Raw genomic sequence first — 20,828 nt, 5'->3', positions numbered from 1 at the left:
AGTACATCTTTCAAATTGGTCCCAAACTGTTCAGTAGATCATCGTGAATCAAGAACAGCAATTCTTATGTGTCCATTTCATGCATCAACCCACTTAAGAATGCAGTCAGTATTGTAACGGAATTTGGGTTGTCACTGGCTGCTATCCCCCCTCCACTCCCTGGCTGGCCCTCCCTTATATGCAAGGGAGGGGCTGGAGTGCTGACCTGAGGGCAGGCCCCAAGTAGACACCCACACCAGTGCTGAGCATGCACACACCTGTCTGGCTGGCCGGATCGAGGGTGTTCAGTTTTGGTTAAGGAAGGAGTTTTGGCCTCCCAGCCAATGGGGAGGCTTCTTCCCTAACTTGAGCCAATTACACCCTAAACAGGAAGTGCCTCTCTACAGAAATGACTGCCCTGCAGTGAATAACTGGGACCAATATACAACATTGTTTGGGGAATAATAACCAGTGACTTAAAGGGAAATATTGTGTGAAACCATTGAAGCCGGTGTATCGATCCAAAATGCAGCAAAGACATTAAATGACAGTAAGGTTATTCCAAAAGTAGTTGATACGGATTTAATTGCCAAGGAGGCCCACTACCATCATTCATGTAAAAGTGCGTATTTGTTGTCAGCCAATCGAGTTTCCCAAAAGGACACACGTGAAACAAAAACGCCTTCTGAGACCAGTGTGTTGGACATTTTTGCATACATTGAGCAATCTGTAATAATAGACAACAGACCTGAACTTCTTAATTCTGTATATGAACGTTATCTTGATATTTGTTCGGCATCCGCAGAAACGCCCAGGGGAAGCGCCTTCAGCCTCTCTAGGACATTGATGAGTCACTTCAAAGCGCGCATAAAGATACAGAGTTCACTTGGGAAAAGGCTTGGAAACATCTTATATAATGCAGAAACCGCAGATGATGCAATTCGTGTTGTATATGATTACACATCTACTGATGAGAGAACAATCGCCAAAGCAGCATTGCTTTTGCGCAACCAGTTGCTCAAGGTTGAAAAGGTCGACCTTCCTGAATGTCCGACATTGGAGGATTTAAGAAACGGGGACTCGTCACCCCCAAAACTTGTAGTAGATTTTTTCAATATTTTGTACGGAGGGCTAAAACCAGAGCGATATACAGAGTCAGTAAAGCGCCGCGCAAATTCGTCTAGTCAGGATGCCTTGTTCATTGTACAACGGGGTCGCGCAAAACCTGCAAAACATGTAGCTCTTGGTATGAGTGTTAAGTCGGTCACTGGCAGTAAAAAAATGGTTCAAGTCCTGAACAGGTTTGGTCACTGTTTAAGCTACAACACATTGGAAGAAGTTGAAACTGCCACAGCTGAATCCATTCAAGAACAGAAGCTTGCTTGTCCAAAAGGAACAGTCGTAGGTAAACCAGTCGGATTAGCCTTCGACAATTTCGATGAGATGACTCAAACCATGTCTGGAGCCAATTCGCTGCACGATACCATGGGTATTCTGTACCAAAATGTGCCAGCACCTGATGAAGAACGTGAAGCATCTGCTGTCATGGCAGTTTCAACCTCAACTAGTGCTCGGCAAGTAAAGACAGGCAAAAGGAAGAGAACCCTTGAGAGTACAGATACTGCACTCCAGCCATATAGGAAGATACCAAAGATGACGAAGTTCAGTTACAAAAACACTGCAGTCTACAGCCTTCCAGATGTTAGCAACAAGGCTCGCCACCTGGACCTCGTGTGGATGATGAGCCATGCCATTGGCAATGATGTATTGCCTATTATGTGGGTTGGGTTTAATGCAAGCATTTGCAGTGACCACCTTCCAAAACAAGAGGTTCTATATATGCCAAACTTACGCCAGCCTATCACCAGCCTAGAGGTCGTGCAGGAGACTCTCCTCATCACGCAGAGGTGTGCTAATGAGACGGGACAGAAATACGGAATAGTCAGTTATGATCTGGGCGCAGCCAAGCCGGCACTTCAAATACAAGTGACTGAGAAACCGAAATTTGATAACATTTTCATAATGTTAGGCCCATTCCACATCGAAATGGCTTTCTTCAAGGCTATTGGGAAACTCCTGTCCAACTCTGGAGGACCAGAAATGCTGACTGAATCTGAGGTACTTGCAACCGGATCCTTAAACGGATTTTTGACGGGGAAACATTTCAACAGGTGCAAGAGATTGCACCCCATACTAGCCCTTGCTCTTGAGATGCTACACTTCTCATCCTTCTTAGACTCTTACCCACACAGAGAAGAAACAGAAGCATTGATAAGCAGCATTCAACTGACCATGTGGGAGCAGCTTCAGTCTGCTCTAGACTCGGACGTCTTCAAAGCATGCACAGCCGCGTATGAAGCATATACCCAAGTGACAAGATCTGGAGGCCATGGTGCAACCGCCCAGTTTTGGAGAATGTATATAGATTACATTCATAAATACCACGAGCTCGAACGGGCGATTCGAACGAATGATATCGATCTCTATACATACTCACTGACCGGACTCATTGGACTGTTCTTTGCTACAAACCATGTAAATTACAGTCGGTGGCTGACAAAGTTCCAACTCGATTTGATGAACATGGAAGACAGCCATCCTGGCCTACGTCAAATACTGGAAGCAGGCGTCTTTACTGTACGACGAACAGAACATCCATTCAGTAGATGCCCGGTCAACTTGACTCTAGAACAGACGATTAACGCAGATGCAGCTTCGAGAAGAACTGGATTCACTTCTTCAACGAATAATTATGCGGCACGACTTCGCTGGATGCTTACGAAATCCACTAGAGCTTCATTCGTTAGTCTACTCCACGAAATGGCTGGGCTGATAGTCAAAGAAGACACAACTGCTGAACTGAGACCTGCACGAATAAAACGTGACGATAGAGATGTGAAAACCATGGTGAAACAAATCCAGGATAGTTGCAATCCGTTTGGGAACGAAACAGATGCAGATACCATGTTGTACAACATCCATACAGGAAGGGCAACTAGTGAAACAGTCCGCGAAAGTTTACTGAATGTGCCAGCAAGTGGAAGGACATTACACCAGGCATTCATCACAGCATGCGAGGCCGATGACAGTAGGTTTGAACAACCCATAAAGAAAGCTCCTCTCAAAACATTCGTAGACAAATGTGCCAGAAATAGACGAACACCGGATAAGAAAGTGGCAGTTCTGAAGTGTACTCGTGATTTGATGGGCCGCCTAATAATCCTTGCATCAAAGCGTGATGTTGACCTGCAGCATATATTCCAATATCCCCTTACACCAGTACCACTCACGATGTGCAATCCTGATGAGAGCATGGTCAAGACAGATAAAAGTAAGTTGCTTAACTTACTGGAGAGCAAGGAGATCAAAGGAGACGGACCTCAACAGATCAATGCATACGTAGTAGATGGACAATATCTTCTGCACACCCTACCTCCAAACTTACCACCCACATATGGAGGTCTAGCGAGGAGCATACTCTACCAAGTATTGTCATTTTCCAAAGTCCGGGTACACGTAGCCTTTGATGATTACCCTCAACCGTCACTGAAGGATGCAGAAAGAGCCAGACGGGGGACAACAGCCGAGGACAGCAGATCCTACATTATTACTGGTCCAGCACAAAGAAGGCCCAACGATATCAGCAAAGCGCTAACGTCCAGGTCATTCAAACGGGAACTTCCTGATTTTCTTGCAAGAGAATGGCAGGATCAAGCATACGCTCATATACTTGGGACCTGTGATGTCTTCCTAGATGTTCCGTCAGGCCAGTGCTTCCATTTCCACGTAAGCGAAGGAGAGGTCAAGCGAGATACCGTAGACATGCTCAGTAACAACCATGAAGAAGCGGATACCAAGATCTGCATGCATGCAAAGGCAGCAGACACCTCGAATGGAAATGTAGTAATACGCGCCTCAGACACGGACATAGCTGTTATTCTGCTCTATCATTGTGAGAAATTCAGCAGCCACATCTGGATGGATGTCGGTACTACATCCAAGCGTAATCGGAGGCTCATTGACCTAACAGCGATATCCAAGTCACTGGGACCACAACTGTGCAGTTCCCTCCCTGCCTTCCATGCCTTTACCGGCTCGGATTACACCGCAGCATTTGTAAGAAAGGGCAAGGTTCAGCCCTTTAATAAGCTGGAAAAGATGCCCGATGTACAGCAAGCTTTCAAAGCTTTGTCAACAGATGGACTGCCAAGCGAGAAATGCAAGGACACACTCTTGAAATTCACTGCTATAATGTATAGAGCCAAAGAGAAGTCGAAGGAAACGTTAAACGCCTACAGGTTCAAGACCTTTGAAAGAATTTACAAGCCCAAGTTAAGAGGAAAGAACCCACTTGAAAAGCTGAAGGGAGCTGATGCCAGTAGTATTCCTCCATGCGAAAGAGAGGTTGCTGCCCACATAAAGCGTGTATCGCTTGTTTCAAGAATGTGGGCCAATGCTGACCAGCCAATCATCCAGCAACACCCATCAGAGGATGACGGATGGGAACTAGTGGGAGATCAATATAAACCCATCTGGTTTGAGGGAGACCAACTTCCGGAGTCGCTCGTTCCAGATGATGAAGAATTAGCTGATGCTGACGATGATGAGGTCCTAGCGCAGTCATCTTCTGATGAAGAGGACGTTGAAGGAGATGGTGCTGATGGTGATGTGTAGGTTTACAATCGACCAAACCTGTTCATACGATTATATTCAGTACGGTACATATCCAAAGCATCCTGACAGGGAATTTGTAATGTTTTTGAAATTTTAAGCAAAATAATGTTAGGAATGTTGGATAAAACAACATATATACAATCATGTTGATGTTTGAGATAAATTCAATAATTTTTCGTTGATATAGTTAGTTGAGTTTTTACATACATTAAAATTTGTTTTTAGTTCAGGGTAATTAGCTTAAACATGTTAAATAGTTTATAAGCGATAGTCAGAGATAAAACAGCAATATCGCTAATAGAGTAAAAGTTAGACATTAGGTATTAATTTTTATAAAATTAACATTAAAAATTGTTTTTTGTTCCGAGATTTGAGATTTAATTGTTGATGGGCGGTAGAACCAGGACGCCAATTTACTACATGACTTACTATGATCTGATTTTGAAGCATAATTCATGCATACTAAGTACATTTTTGTGTAGTTTATAAAAAAATAAAACATTGTGTTTGTATACAATCTATGTTTCTCCTTTTTGTCAGTGTGCATTCTTAAGTGGGTTAATACATGAAATGGATACTTAAGAATGACTGATCTTGATTTAGGATGACCTAAGGAATACATTGCCATATGTTTCATGGATGTACTCAAATTGTGAATTAAAAATGCTAATTAGCGTTAATTAGCATTAATTAGGTCGTTCTTAAGCGACCTAATACACAAATTGAAAACTTAAGAATTGGGAATTCTGATTTCCACTCCTATAGAGAACATTTTAAGACAAGTTTGAAAGATGTACTCAAATTGTGAATTAAGAGTCACATTTAGGGGTCTTTGGTGGCGCCCCCTGGTTGCTGTGCAGAATTGCAGAACTTAAGAATTGCCTTTTTGGGGTCTCCTATCATAGATGCATATATTCCAGGCCTCAAACCTTTTGTACTCGAGATGTGAAACAAATGTTTCTGGGCTCCCGCACTAACAGACTCAATGGCAAAACCGAGCCCGCCCCGCCGAATCACTGCACCTCACAGCATGTCGAGTTGTGTCCACAGGCACAACGATGAAACCTATAACATATTCATATAATATATTTACATCCAAACATAAATATTATTTATATACACTACAAGTATAACCAGTAGTAAGTAGTACACCCGCTCACTACGGAGCAGTAGGGATGTCATGCTATTATTATCTATGTTATTAATATACTAATTATTATTACTATTAGTATTACTTATGTTAGATCAGGTGATTGGAAAGATCAGACCGTGCCTCACAATTCTAAATTCCTGATTATAAAATTTACTTCCGCAAGGGTTTCTGGGGTGGAGGGGGAAATATCGTAAGTCAAAAACCTCTTGGGGAGTGGGGATATTGTTTCGTAATATCATTAATATTCTCCTATTGTCATAAGTGTTGTTATTCCTTTTGTAATGAGAAGCGGATTTGGAAAAATGCCGCGGAAAAATACATTGGAAGAATTCCACGGAATCGGCAGGAAGGATCGTGTTATTAACTCTTGTGGTGTATATAGACTACAGTAGATCTACGATCAGGTGCGTTTGTCGATGTGATAAACATTGACCGATGTCGGGATTCCTCCAAATTTATTTCAATTTAGTGCTAAACAGCATTAGCGACTGTTAAAAAAGGTAATCGTACGTGTTTGTGGTTTATAATATTTTTGCCGTTGGCCCGTTGCCCCCACAACAACGCCATGATAAGCTATTTATAAACATTGACACGACGTTTGTTCAAAGAGGAAAAACCCATTGGGGAGGTGGTGTAAGGTATCTCGACAGACTACGATCGATTGTAGCACACGTTTATTGACTCTCCCGATACAGGCCCAATTTATTGCAGCGCCATCCGAGCTGGGGCGTAGGGATACAACGCGGTCACGGTGTAGGGATACAACGGTGAATGTTTGCAGCTTCATACATGACATCCTCCCCTTTAAGTCCAAAATTACCAAGAGCAATACGTGCTAGATTTCCAGAATTTACATTTCAAAAGCAACATTTCCAAAACATGTGAAAATATGTGTGCAAACGATTATGAAAATAATGAAAATACGTGAAAATAGAACATGTGTCAACGTGAAAATAGAACATGTGTCAGCGTGAAAATATAACATGTCAGCGTGAAAATAGAACATGTGTCAACGTGAAAATAGAACATGTGTCAACGTGAAAATAGAACATGTGTCAATGTGAAAATAGAACATGTGTCAGCGTGAAAATAGAACATGTGTCAGCGTGAAAATAGAACATGTGTCAGCGTGAAAATAGAACATGTGTCAGCGTGAAAATAGAACATGTGTCAGCGTGAAACTAGAACATGTGTCAACGTGAAAATAGAACAGGTGTCAGTGTGAAAATAGAACATGTGTCAGCGTGAAAATAGAACATGTGTCAACGTGAAAAAAAACATGTTCAAAGATTCAACCGGTCGGGTGCTTTTCTCTCACGCATTGAGCGTCGCGGTGTACCAGTGGATACAGAGTCCGAGGTGATCCCTTTGGGTGGCGGTGTACCAGTGGATACAGAGTCCGAGGTGATCCCTTTGGGTGGCGGTGTACCAGTGGATACAGAGTCCGAGGTGATTCCTTTGGCTCCACGAAGGGTGTAGCGTTCGCAGAGGTTTTTGGGGCATCCGAGCCGGCTAGAGCGGTCACGACGATCTCCGGCACTGGCGGGTCGAACTGTTGTTCTGACTGTGACGATGCTGCAGGCTCTATCGACTCACAGTGACGGTAGGTTATGTGGTCCTGATGTCGACGAATTTCGCGGCCGTCCTGCAGGCGAATCACACAGGACAGTGGACCTGGCTTCTCGATGATGTCCCCCGGTAGCCACGTCGCACCTGCACCAACATTTCGGGCAAACACTGGATCTCCAAGGTTGATACAGCGACTGTTGGACGTCTTATCGTGCACCAACTTTTGATTAAGCTGGCTCTGATAAACGTTTGATGATATGTCTGGTTTGAGATTGTCAAGTGTCGATCTCACGTGTCGTTTCATCAATAACTCAGACGGAGCTGCACCGGTTGTTGATTGTGGCATGATGCGGTATTTGAACAGGAGACGAGAAAGCTTTGTTTCCAGGGTTCCCTCCTGAAGTTTCTGCAATCCGGATTTGATGATTCCCACGGATCGTTCGGCCAAGCCATTTGAAGCCTGGTGATGTGGGCTGACAAACTTATGTTTGATGCCGTTCCGACGTGTGAACTCGGCGAACTCGGTACTGGAAAAACACGAACCGTTATCACTCACGATCATCCTGGGCAGACCATGAGTGGCGAAACAGCGTCTGAGTCTTTCGATGACAATGGCTGACGTAGTACCACGCGTCACATAGGCATCAATCCATTTTGTGTGCGCGTCCGTGATTATTAGAATCATGCTGCCGTTAATAGGCCCGGCATAATCGAGATGTAGGCGATGCCACGGTTCGCTGGGCCATTCCCAGGGATGCAGTGGCGCTTTCGCAGGTGTATTCCGGGTGCTCTGGCAGGAGTAACAATGTCGAACATGATGTTCGATATCAGCATCAAGATTCGGCCCCCACACATAGTTTCTCGCGAGTGACTTCATCTTCACAATCCCGGGGTGAAAGTCATGGATTTCATCCATGACCTTGGAACGCAGATTTTCCGGGATCACGACGCGACATCCCCAGAGTAGGCAACCATTTTCCATGCTGAGTTCGTTTTTACGTGCTTTAAAAGCCGCAAAAGCTGGGTCACCCTCAGGTCGCAAATGCCATCCAAGCTGTAGAGCCTGGACAGTTCTGGACAGAACGGGGTCTCGTCGAGTATGAGTGCGGATCTGGCCGGAATCGACAGCACAATCTTCCAGATGATCCATCAGTGCGATAATGGATCCTGGTGTAGGAGAATCATCAACGGATTCTGGAAGGGGTAACCGACTCATGGCATCTGCATTTGTGATAGACGAACCGGGCTTATAAGTTATAACATATGGTGTAGTCATAAGCAGTGAGAAACAGGGACCAGTGAATGATCCTGAGCGGTAGTGTGTCAGATGTCGCCTTAGTTGGACCAAACAGACTGATCAGCGGCTTGTGATCAGTGCGAATTGTGAAATGATGTCCAAGAAGGTACTGGCGAAATTTTCTGACGCCGAAAACGATTCCCAATCCTTCCTTGTCAAGTTGGGAATAGTTCTTCTCTGCCGGGGACAACGTTCTGGATGCAAATGCAACAGGTCTTTCCGTACCATCAGGCATCATGTGTGATAAACTGATAATACACTCCCCACTCCATACCGAACGCATGTCAGCACAAGATCCTTCTCTGGATCAAAATGAACGAGAACATTGGACGATTTGAGCACATCCTTAGAGGTCTGGAATGCTGATTGTTCAGTGGACCCCCAGCTCCAGGAGACTCCTTTCCTCAAAAGCCGATAAAGGGGGCCCAAAACGTCGGTTACATTCGGGATGTAACGACCATAGAACTGAAGCAAACCGAGGTATGACTTCAATTCGGTCACGTATCATGGAGCAGGAGCATCCTTGATAGCTTGGACTTTCTCATCTGTCGGGTGTAGACCCTCGGCATCAATCGTATGACCCAGGTACGTGACTGATGGCACCATAAACTTGCACTTGTCTCGACGCAAACGTAGGCTGGAGTCTGAAATCTTCTTCAGAACTCTATCCAGGTTTTGTAGATGTTCCGCGTCCGTACGACCAGTAACCAGAATATCATCCTGGTAACAAACGACGTTGCGTTCGGCAGCAAACAAATTGTCCATGACACGCTGATAAATTCCAGGTGCAGATTTCACTCCAAAACTGAGTCGGTGGTACCTGTACAACCCACGATGTGTGTTGATGGTAAGATACTGTTTCGAATTCTCGTCCAAGCGGAGCTGCAGATAGGCGGATTTGAGATCGAGTTTCGTAAAAGTCTTGCCTCCCGTGAGACGAGCATAAAGGTCTTAGATCCTCGGGATTGGATATTTATCCAATGAAGAACACTTGTTCACGGTCATTTTATAATCTCCACATATGCGGATGGACTGGTCCGATTTTATGACCGGAACGATAGGCACCGCCCATTCAGCATACTGGATTTGCTCGATGATGCCCAGATTTTCAAGATGATCCAGTTCTGTGTCAATCCGCTCCCGCAGGGCGAAAGGGACTGGGCGAGCTCTGCAAAATATAGGATTGGCATCCCGGTCAACACTGAGTTTAGCCGTATGTCCTTTCAAGGTTCCAAGCTCATCCTTGAAGACATCCGGGTACGTATCCAGCACATTTTTGAGTGTGTATGCTGCGGTAGGAGAAACGTTGGCTGCCCGGAGTTGATGAATGCTTTTCCACTTCCATTGAATTATGCTCAACCAGTTCCTGCCGAGTAAGGAAGGGCCCTTTCCAGGAATGACGATCAGGGGTAGGTGAAACTCACGGTTATCGTAGCCCACCGTGACGTCACATGTACCCCAGGGAACAATCTTCTCACCTGTATAGGTGGAGAGTCCATAGGTAGTAGGTTTCAGATGGGGTCAGTCAGCATCACTCCACAGGTTTGTGAAAACAGCATGGCTGATGAGCGAGATGGCCGCACCAGTGTCGACCTCCATTTGCAATGGTCGATTGTTGACGACAACAGTGGCAAGAAGAGGGTCCCGCTTATGGTGAGAATCAATGTGAAACAGGTCACACGATTCTGAGTTGTCGGAAACAGAGCTCACCTGGTCAAACTCAGGTTCCTCCGAACCGATAAACTGATGAATCTTCTTGCCAGCAGCTTTCCCTTTTCCCGATTTGCGAGTGATGCAAGCTGGAGCAATATGGCCAGTTTTCGAACAGAAATAGCAGGTTGCATCTTTGAACCGACACGTCTCCGGAGGGTGCTTTCCGTTGCACCAAAAACATTGGTTGTGTGTTCGAGACTGCACTGACTTCTGACGAAGAGACTTGTTCCAACGTTTTGGCTGATCATGATCCAACCGATTCACAGCAGGGCTGGTACCAGATGAGCGAGTGGCACTGATGCTTGTAGCGTTGCGTTCAGCACTTTCCATGGAAATGGCGGTGCCTCTGGCATTTTGGAACGTCAGTCTTCTCTCAGCAAGCAGGCGTCTACGAGTGCGGTCATCGGACATGCCAACCACCAGCAAATCACGGAGCATGTCATCAATCGTGTCCCCAAACTCACAGAGATGTGACAGTTTTTTGAGGTGTGCAATGAAATCTGTGATCGACTGGCCTTGCTGCTGTCTGCACATGTAAAAATTAAACCGACACAGGATGACTGAAGGAGCTGGATTACAATGTTCCTTTAAAGCGGCCTTGAGCTCTGCATACGTGAGCTCCTGGATTGTCCGAGGACGAATCAGGTTTTTAACGAGTGCGAACGTCTCACCCCCGCAAATGGACAGGAAGACGGCCTTCATCCGGGCTTCGGTCGCGATGCCGTTCGCCTCAAAGTAAAAGGACAACCGCTCAGAATACGTGTCAAAATCTCCCTCATGAGGGTCGAATTCATCAATATGGCCGAAATAAGTCATGGTCTAGACTCTAGATGTTTATCCTCGTCGCCATGTAAGGTATCTCGACAGACTACGATCGATTGTAGCACACGTTTATTGACTCTCCCGATACAGGCCCGATTTACTGCAGCGCCATCCGAGCTGGGGCGTAGGGATACAACGCGGTCACGGTGTAGGGATACAATGGTGAATGTTTGCAGCTTCATACATGACAGGTGGGACATTATTAGTCTTAATATTGTTTTGTAATAACATTAATATTATGCTATTATCGTTAGCTTTGTTATTCGAAGCGGCCTTGGAAAAATGCCACGATAAAGCTAACTTAATATGGATATACACCGCAACACGCAACCCATTGACGGCAATGGCGGGGAAAACCCGCTCAGGGGAGAAAACACTCTTGGGGAGGGGGGGGGGCAATTAATGCGCTACAACCTTCATTATGTAACCCTTGGTCATCCTGTCAAGTTTAGTTGAGATTGGATAAGTAACGACGGAATGTGTCGCGGTCAAAAAATCATCAGACAGACAAACACCAAATGGCGTATTTTAGTATGATATTGTTACGGACACGACTTATTGAGATGTTATGCTGGGCCGAGCGGAATGGCCGCCGTGTTCGCACAAGTTACCCGATTATACTCGAACGTTGGCCGAGTCGCGCTATGCTAAATCAATTAAGGAAAGGACACAACGGCTGGGTTAAAATGACACGACACCAGGGGTACAGTTCTCAAGACCTCCGGAGGAGGTTATAATATTTCGGAACGTTAGATTACAAGGACGAGAGAGACAGCATAGGAAGGTAGGCACTTAATTACGGTCTTATAGTAGCCCCGACAGACCACAGATAAACAGGACAAAACTGACTCACACAGGGATTGATGGCAAGGAAGGGCAGGTAGTCGGTGGACAGCACAAGGTGCACCTTGTGCTCAGGTACAGAATCGACCCGGTCCGGTCCAGAGATGCGGGAGGTCTCTCAGCGCTGGAGGTGGCGACTGGTTCTCTTCACTTCAAGCTCGGGGCGCATCTGACGTCACGTCCGGTAAGTGGCTGCGTATATCCGGCGGGGAGTGACACGCCCTCGGCTCGTTAGCTCCGCCCCAGATGGATCGGCCCGCCGCTTCTTATTGGGTGCGGGGGGTTACCGGGCTCCGCCCTTGTCGAGGAGCTGACTGTCAGCCCCTTCGTGGTAACCCCGTGGAGCACATGGGCAAGGCGGCTAACCAAGCCGGAGTGAGGACGCACACTCCCCGCGCCGCGCCGCGCCGCCCCCCTCTGTTGTTGTAGTTGTTGTTGTAGTTGTTGTTGTTGTTGTTTCATGAGGAAGATGGGAGGAGGTATGGGGAGGTCCTAAACTCACTACTGGTGCCATACAATCACATTCTGGTGCAACGAAGAGTCAGAATTAATGGAAACGAGTCCTTAACTGACATAGACTAAGAATAACTAGCAAGATGTCCGAAAGTTGTCTACGTGAGATGCGGTGGACCTGGGCACGACATTTAATGGGGGAAAAAGGGGAAGGTCGGTTCTACAGAGTGTTGTTTACAGACAATGGGACTAGGGAATGGGGGATTGGGGATAGTTGGGGAGTATTGGGGAAATAGGGGAATATTTACAAGCGGATATGGAGGCCAAATCCCATATCCGCAACAATATTGTTACGGATTCGGGGGTCGGCTCTCCCCTTATCAAGGGGGGGGGGGGTTTATCCCCTTGTCCTTTAAGCTGGCTGTCCCGAGTCCTGGAGTTATGATGTCACTTCCGGTCAGCGCTGAATAGGGTGGTAGGCCAAATTGTTCCTATTACCTAATTACCAGCGCCTTCCGGGAAGCGAGGAAATGAGCCCCGCCTGAGCCGCGGCATTAGTGGACACGCCGAGCGAAGCGAGCCGCGACCCAGGCCGTTAACAATGACTAAACCCGATTCTGAGCGGTTCCGAAATCGTGCCACAGGTACTCAATTGAAAGAAATGACGGATGCGATCGGATTAGGAAAACCAAGAAAGAACAAGGTGAATTTATTTACAACCAAAAAGAAGAGGAAAGGAAAGAATGTACAGGAAGGAGGAGAAGAAGCAGGACACAGGGCAGGCTTAACTATACAGTCTTAACTTATGACCCCGGACAAACATACACACTCACACGGGATTGTAGCGGGTAGGGCGGAAGGTCCAGGTAGATGGTCCAGGCTCCAGTTGACCCCCGTCCAGGCTCTGGTTCCGCAGGCGAAAACCCGGCAGGCAGCTCTGCGTATCGTTGGTGCACGACCAGACCTTACATATGGAGGGGGGGAAGTCCTTCGCAAATGTGCGCTCCTGGATCAGTCCTTTCGATAAGCACATATACCTTGTCTCTAAATGATGCCTTGTCTCTCCCAACAAGTCCGTTATCAGCGCTCTCTCCCAACGAGTCCGTTGTGCGCAGTTCTTTTCGAAAGGAGTCTGTTTGCAAAGCGCGTATATCCTCCAGTCCTTCAATAACGATGGTCCCCTGCGCAGTCCGTAAAAGGGCTTGGCGCTCGCGCTTATATAAAGCGCTTTCAGATCACTCCGCGCACTTGGAAACCACGCCCGCCAGCGAGCTCACCTCAGCCCTGGTTGGCTGGTAAGGGATTACCGGCTCCGCCTTTGATGGCTGGTTGACAGGGCCACACCTTTTCCTTGGCGCTCTGCCCCCTTCTTCCTCGAGCTTGACTGCGTGGTTAATGGCGGCACCTGAGCGAACGCTAACCAAGGCGCGTAACAGAATTGGGAGAGAGAGGTTGGCAAAATGGCCGGAATGCAATGGGACCTACTCTTATTTAATTGATGCAACGCAGATTCAACTATTGGGAACACGGCCTTATCTGAAACACATAATAATGAAATAACTGGGATTTCTAAGGTGGCCTACGTGTTGCTGTGGCCTAACTAAGGGTGCTACCTTTAACCTTTAATGTGATATTTACAAGAGTTATTTATTTACAAAAGTGAGGGTTCTAAATCCGCAACACTGCACCCTCCCTTTCTCTAGGCTCGGCCCGAGCCGAAACAAAAGGGCTATCTTTTAAATTAATGTGACACTTAGGTGTGGTTACCCTCTACTTTTAACCTCACCCTGAGTGCGACAGTTTTAACACTAAATATGTCCCACCTGCTGCGTTGCATCCTATCTAACTGACTCAAGCCCACAATTAACCGAATTATGGAATGGTTTCCAAACTAAACATAAAGCCGGTGGGGAGCATTATTTACAAAATACTAATTATATACAAACTGTCACCCAGTACCTGTCTTTTGTGGGAAGAAAAAGATCTTTTGAAAAGAGGAAAATACTACTGCCATGCACTGCACCGATACACCATACCATATGCACCCATAAAATAAAATGCACCAAAAGCACCAGCATGAAAAAAATGCACCAATAAGCACCATCACCAAAATGCACAAAAACAAACATTTTTAAAATAATAAATGATGCCTTGTCCTTGCTTGTCTGCTGGGCCGATGCTTCTGGCTGTCTTCTTGCTTGATGTTATTTATTAAAAGGGCACAAACCGCGTCCGCTTTTTATTATTGATACGGCCAGCAGGGCCAACTCAGAATACAGTGGTCCGTAAGCCAGACACCGCTGGCACAATGGTCGGTCCCAGCAGAGGTGCCAGGCCACAGAACGTGAGGTTCATAAGTGGTGCTAGGCCACAGAACCTGTGGTCCATATGTGGTGCTAGGCCACAGAACCTGTGGTCAATATGGTGCATCAGTGCAGGCCAGAGGCAGCAAAGGTGCGGGCGCACAACTGCGGCACCTGCACACTCCCCTCGGACACAAAAGATGGTCCATGAGTGGGGAAGGAAGACAAAGCAGAGTTAGTGGGGGGCAAGGGCGCAAGGGTACACATCAAAACAAGGCAATGCAGACATGAAGGGCATGGGAAAGCGAGCTGAGAAAGCTCGTCCCTACCGTACGTCACCCCCCCATGTCACCTACTCTACCCTTGCCCCTACCCCGTATTTACACAATCTTCACATTACAAATTCGTCTCTAACGTCTTGTCTTTCCCAATATCTCCCCTAGTGCCAAATTCGTCCCCAATCCCTCCCAAGAAGGAAGGGATGGAATACAAACAATGTCTCACCCACGTCGAGATGCGTCTTACATTCCAAATGTCTGCAAAATATGGTGTGGAGTCTTATCACCCAGGTGAGTGGATGCGGATGGTGCGAAGAGACTTTCTCCTATCTACCTTCTAAATTACATTAACACTTTACACTACCCGGGGTCTCGCCCTGCCAATCCATTGGCCATCTTTACTCTATGCGGTTCTAAAAACCAATTCCCATTGACCATCCCTGTGGTTCCTACCAATTTGGGGTCTCACTCCCCCGATTTTTCAACCTGTGCCCTCACACAATTTCAGGGCTGGGTCGTGTGGCTCACCAGCAGGTCCGCTCACCTGCACACCTCCACCACTGCAGTTGCCACCCGAGCTTACCTAGCTCCTCACCCTAATCAGGGGAAGGCCCTCTGGCTCCCTTACCCAACTAATGCCCCCTTCTGGCATCGGGCTACCCAGGTCCTCTCTCGGGATCCACGGGCCCCACTGAACTCTACTAACTCTATCTGGCTCCCAGAGCCTACCTGCGGCCTCACCTGGCCGACAGACGACCAGTGGCGGAGTGCCCATTCAACCATTCTCACTATCAGGCCACACACCCAGCCATTCCATACACTTATGCACCAAACAAAACGCCACTCTGTTACTCCCGCACCACAGATGTCAATATCCAACCACAATTTACCTACTCCCTCTACCTAACTTTAAACTGCCCTCCCCGGGTACTCGTGAAGGGGTCCATCCTTCCCCCATCCACTCCTTCGCACCATACACTCCACTCCACTCATTCCACAATACTCACTCCACACCATCCATTCCAGACCATTTATTCCATATAACTATTCTCACTTGCCACCATGCAAGCCATTCACTCAATATGCAATGACACACATCTACAATACTCTGCTCGTACCCTTTCTACACACACTCACATCATTCACGAGCAATTTCTCTCAATACCTCATTTCAACCGCAACTGAAACTTCAAGCTCATACACACAGCATCATTTCACTAACAATTGCCCTTCTAAGACTCATGCTTCCCCGTCGTCCCTTACACTATGCACTCCCTCGTCATCAACCATCTAATCTGACTACATCCCCACTACAGGTACAATGTCACTACTTAAATCTTGGTCACCTATGGTCATTTCTCTAGATTCCTATCATTACCCTAACCCTCCCGGGCCAGTTTGTACAGCCAATCCCCATAAAACTATAGCTCCTTTGCCCAAAATATACGATGTGAGGGATGGTAGATCCACCATCCCTCGACACCGTATACCATTCGCCATCACTATCACTATGTCAGTCCTCTCGCACTACAAGCCTCTCGTGCGGGAATGCATTTTCACAGCTCGACTTCGAAAAGCCGGCTATGCGTGTGGATGGTCAGTCTCCCGTAGGTTGGGTCCGTCCGGCATTTACGATTCTGGGGAGGGGGTTTTGTCGGACCAAGATTCCAGGGTCCATCTCAGTGCAGAGCCTTTCGGTCTCCGGCCCGATGACCCAACCTCGCCCGGTCGGAACACCGCCCCCCCAGGGGGCGCAGGTCCGACCTGGCCCTTCTCCCCTGGAATCGTGCCGCTCGCCGCTACGGTGCGGCACCGACCATACAGGGCAGAGCCCGGCCCGAATCGCGCACGAGCGACGCGGCAACGATCCCGGCCGGCCCCCGCAGCACACAAAGAACACCGCGCCCCGAGAGCTCGCGTCGGCTACCCGTCAGCCTAACCGCTGCCCCGGTTAGCGTCGATGCTCCACTCGCATGCTCACACCACGCATTCCTTTCTTTACTCATACATCTCGGCGCTCCGACGCCTCTGGTACATCCCATACATTCCACGCATTCTTCTCACGCACATTCTTGTGCATCCATTCTACTCGCAGACCCAGGTACACACACACTCCTCTGTTACACACCTCTCTCGCGCACACCCTGGTGCACTCCCTCCCAGTACGTACTCCGTACCACTCACGGGTGCGCACTCTGTGGCACACCCACTCAGCGCACACCTACCCATGGGTGTGCACTCTTTTGCACACCCAATAATGCGCTCTGGTGTGCTCTCCCACACACGCTCCACAACCAACTCAGGTGTGCATCCTCGCACATGCTCCTCATCCATCTCACTCTCTGTATCACATTCATCACACATACGCTCCGATGTGCATTCTCCCTCGCTCTCACCCTCTGTTGTGCACTCGCCCTCACTTTCACACTCTCGCTCCGGCGCCGTTCGCACACGCGCGCCATTTCCACTCACACAGCGCACCACGGACCTTCTACTAGCGCCCGGGTGCCGTCTGGATCCCAAGCGCGCGAAAAATTCTTTCGCGCCAAACCTTTTTGCGCCATATACAGCCCGGCTTACCTTAGGGATCCTCCTCTCCACACGCACCTGCACATCTTTATAAGGATTAGCAAGTACGGCATCACGATGCGAATACAGACTTTGCATGCATTCCATCTCAATCTCCGATATTTCCTCTATGCCTGCCGTCTCTCCACTCCCAATTTCCACTATTGCTTTGCTTTTCTCATTAAGCTCGACGACTGCTGGCGCACATAACATCAAATTTTCTAATTCTGCGGCCGCCGGCTTCCCCATACCCCGGGTCACGATTTCTATACCTGTCCACGTATCTTCGCCTTGCTCCAACTCGCTTTTCCCACGCTCCTCAAGCCGCGCTACCTCGTCGCGTACAAATGCGACCTCCTCACCTGCCCTGCAGTCAATTTCCCTCTCAAATTCCTCTGTCTCATACCTGGCTTGCCCCCTCGCTAGCCCCTCGTTAATTTCTTTCATTTTGTCATCCACGTCCTCCAATTGGCCGCCTAATTTATCTTCTAATCCTCCCAATTTATTTTCTAATCCCCCAAATTTACTGTCTAATCCCCCAATTTGATCTCCCAATTAATTCCTCATTCCGCCAATTTGGCTTCCCAATTGCTCCCCCATTCTATTTTCCAAATTACCTAACCCTTCTTTCATTTCCCTCATTTCATTACTTTGCACCTCAAAACACGCTTTAATTTACACCATTAAGGTGCCCATATCCATTGGCGCCGTGGGCTCGGCTACCACGGCCATGTGCGCGGCGCCGCCATTTTGTGCGCCTGCAACCCTCACTACCGCACCTTCTTTATTTTCCTCCACCATCTCTCCCACTTCTTCCCTGGGGTCCTGGGTTGCATCTAACTCCTCTTCTATCTCCCACACCGGCATCCGATCGCCTTGATTATCAATGGCACGACTCAAATTTAGGTGTTAATAAAAATTTTGGCCGCTCGTAATTTTGACCAAAAACATTATTTTAATATAAAAAATTTGGTTCGGGTCCAAATCCCACTCCTGACACCAATTGTTACGGATTCGGGGGTCGGCTCTCCCCTTATCCAGGGGGGGGGGGGTTAATCCCCTTGTCCTTTAAGCTGGCTGTCCCGAATCCTGGAGCTATGATGTCACTTCCGGTCAGCGCTGAATAGGGTGGTAGGCCGAATTGTTCCTATTACCTAATTACCAGCACCTTCCGGGAAGCGAGGAAATTAGCCCCGCCCGAGCTGCGGCGTTAGTGGACACGCCGAGCGAAGCGAGCCGCGACCCAGGCCGTTAGAAATGACTAAACCCGATTCTGAACGGTTCCGAAATCGTGCCACAGGTACTCAATTGAAAGAAAGGACGGAAGCGATCGGATTAGGAAAACCAAGAAAGAACAAGGTGAATTTATTTACAACCAAAAAGAAGAGGAAAGGAAAGAATGTACAGGAAGGAGGAGAAGAAGCAGGACACAGGGCAGGCTTAACTATACAGTCTTAACTAATGACCCCGGACAAACATACACACTCACACGGGATTGTAGCGGGTAGGGTGGAAGGTCCAGGTAGATGGTCTAGGCTCCAGTTGACACCGTCCAGGCTCCGGTTCCGCAGGCGAAAACCCGGCAGGCAGCTCTGCATATCTTTGGCGCGCGACCGGACCTTACATATGGCGGGGAGGAAGTCCTTCGCAAATGTGCGCTCCTGGATCAGTCCTTTCGATAAGCGCATATACCCACAAGTCCGTTATCAGCGCTCTCTCCCAACGAGTCTGTTGTGCGCAGTTCTTTTCGAAAGGAGTCCATTTGCAAAGCGCGTATATCCTCCAGTCCTTCAATAACGATGGTCCCCTGCGCAGTCCGTAAAAGGGCTTGGCGCTCGCGCTTACATAACGCGCTTTCAGATCACTCCGCGAGCTTGGAAACCACGACCGCCAGCGAGCTCACCTCAGCCCTGGTTGGCTGGTAAGGGCTTACCGGCTCCGCCTTTGACGGCTGGTTGACAGGGCCACACCTTGTCCTCGGTGCTCCGCCCCCTTCTTCCTTGAGCTTGACTGCGTGGTTAATGGCGGCGCCTGAGCGAACGCTAACCAAGGCATGTAACAGAATTGGGAGAGAGAGGTTGGCAAAATGGCCAGAATGCAATGGGCCCTACTCTTATTTAATTAATGCAACGCAGAATCAACTATTGGGAACACGGCCTTATCTGAAACAAATAATAATGAAATAACTGGGATTTCTGAGGTGGCCTACGTGTTGCTGTGGCCTAACTAAGGGTGCTACCTTTAACCTTTAATGTGATATTTACAAGAGTTATTTATTTACAAAAGTGAGGGTTCTAAAACCGCAACAATATATATTGTTACGGGTCGCGGACAAGATGTTACTTTGGGCCGAGCGGATGGTCAACCGCGACCGTTACCGGATCCCCGATTAGCCCGACTTCCTGAACGTTGGCCAAAGTCGCGCCACAGATATTCAATATGGAAACCTCTAAAGCGACCGAAAGAGAAGGAAGAGAGAAGAAGACAGAGTACGGAGGAATAACAGGATTTATTATACACACAAGCAAAAAGAAGGAGCGATCAAGGTTATTTACAAGCAATGGATGGAAGAAGCAGTCACACAGTGAATCGTTAGCTTATCTATGCAGTTTACTTAACCCCAGGACAACGATTAAGACAGACGACGTTCACACTTACACGGGGGAAATTGCAGGCAGGAATGGCGGAGGTGGGTTGCTGGAGAGGGAGGCAGGGTCAGGTCCCTGCAACCGGCAGGGCTGGAGGTAGCAGCTCCCACTCTTCGCGTTTTTGGCGGGAAAACCCTCGGTCGCGTCGACGCTGCTGATGCTGTGGATGTCACACGCTGGCTCGGTCACACCTGCTCCTCTCCTTCTGGTGGAGCCGTCTCCCTCCTCTCAGCACGTCTCTCCAAAGCTTGTTTCATCTCCAAGTACCTCTCCTTTTTGGAGCGTCTCTCATCTCTCATCTCACAGCTCATCTCTCATCTCATCTGCCGAAGCAGTCCCTTCCAGTCGCTTTTATTACTCGGGTCGGAATCAAGCCGCCGGCTGCGAGGGCACGCCTACCGGGTCGCTCACCGCGGTGCTGGTTGGCTGTTAGGGCTGTCCGATTCCCCCTTTGATCATGACGACATGCCACGCCCGTGAGTTGGCGGCTCCTACCCCCCTCTTCTCCGAGATTAGCACATGGGCAAT

The 20,828-nt window shown here is 48.0% G+C and overlaps 1 protein-coding gene across 1 annotated transcript; it reads left to right on the top strand.

The window, feature by feature from the left end:
- The first annotated feature begins 497 nt into the window (after positions 1-497).
- On the top strand, positions 498-5,170 carry LOC144888476 (uncharacterized). The gene is made up of 2 exons (XM_078766416.1): positions 498-1,857; positions 4,850-5,170. The coding sequence occupies exons 1-2, from the start codon at positions 826-828 to the stop codon at positions 4,886-4,888; spliced, it is 1,071 nt and encodes a 356-aa protein (XP_078622542.1). The 5' UTR covers positions 498-825; the 3' UTR covers positions 4,889-5,170.
- Positions 5,171-20,828: the final 15,658 nt, after the last annotated feature.

Source organism: Myxine glutinosa, chromosome 1 (assembly GCF_964187855.1).
Source record: "Myxine glutinosa chromosome 1, kmMyxGlut1.1, whole genome shotgun sequence".
Classification (NCBI taxonomy): domain Eukaryota; kingdom Metazoa; phylum Chordata; class Myxini; order Myxiniformes; family Myxinidae; genus Myxine; species Myxine glutinosa.
This window is presented reverse-complemented; position numbering and strand designations above follow the sequence as displayed.

Excerpts from the sequence above, each read along its gene's own strand:
- LOC144888476 (XM_078766416.1), top strand. The coding sequence starts at position 826 with ATGAGTCACTTCAAAGCGCGCATAAAGATACAGAGTTCACTTGGGAAA. Across the intron at positions 1,858-4,849 it reads CTATCACCAGCCTAGAGGTC|TTTTTACATACATTAAAATT; the intron begins GTGCAGGAGACT and ends TAGTTAGTTGAG.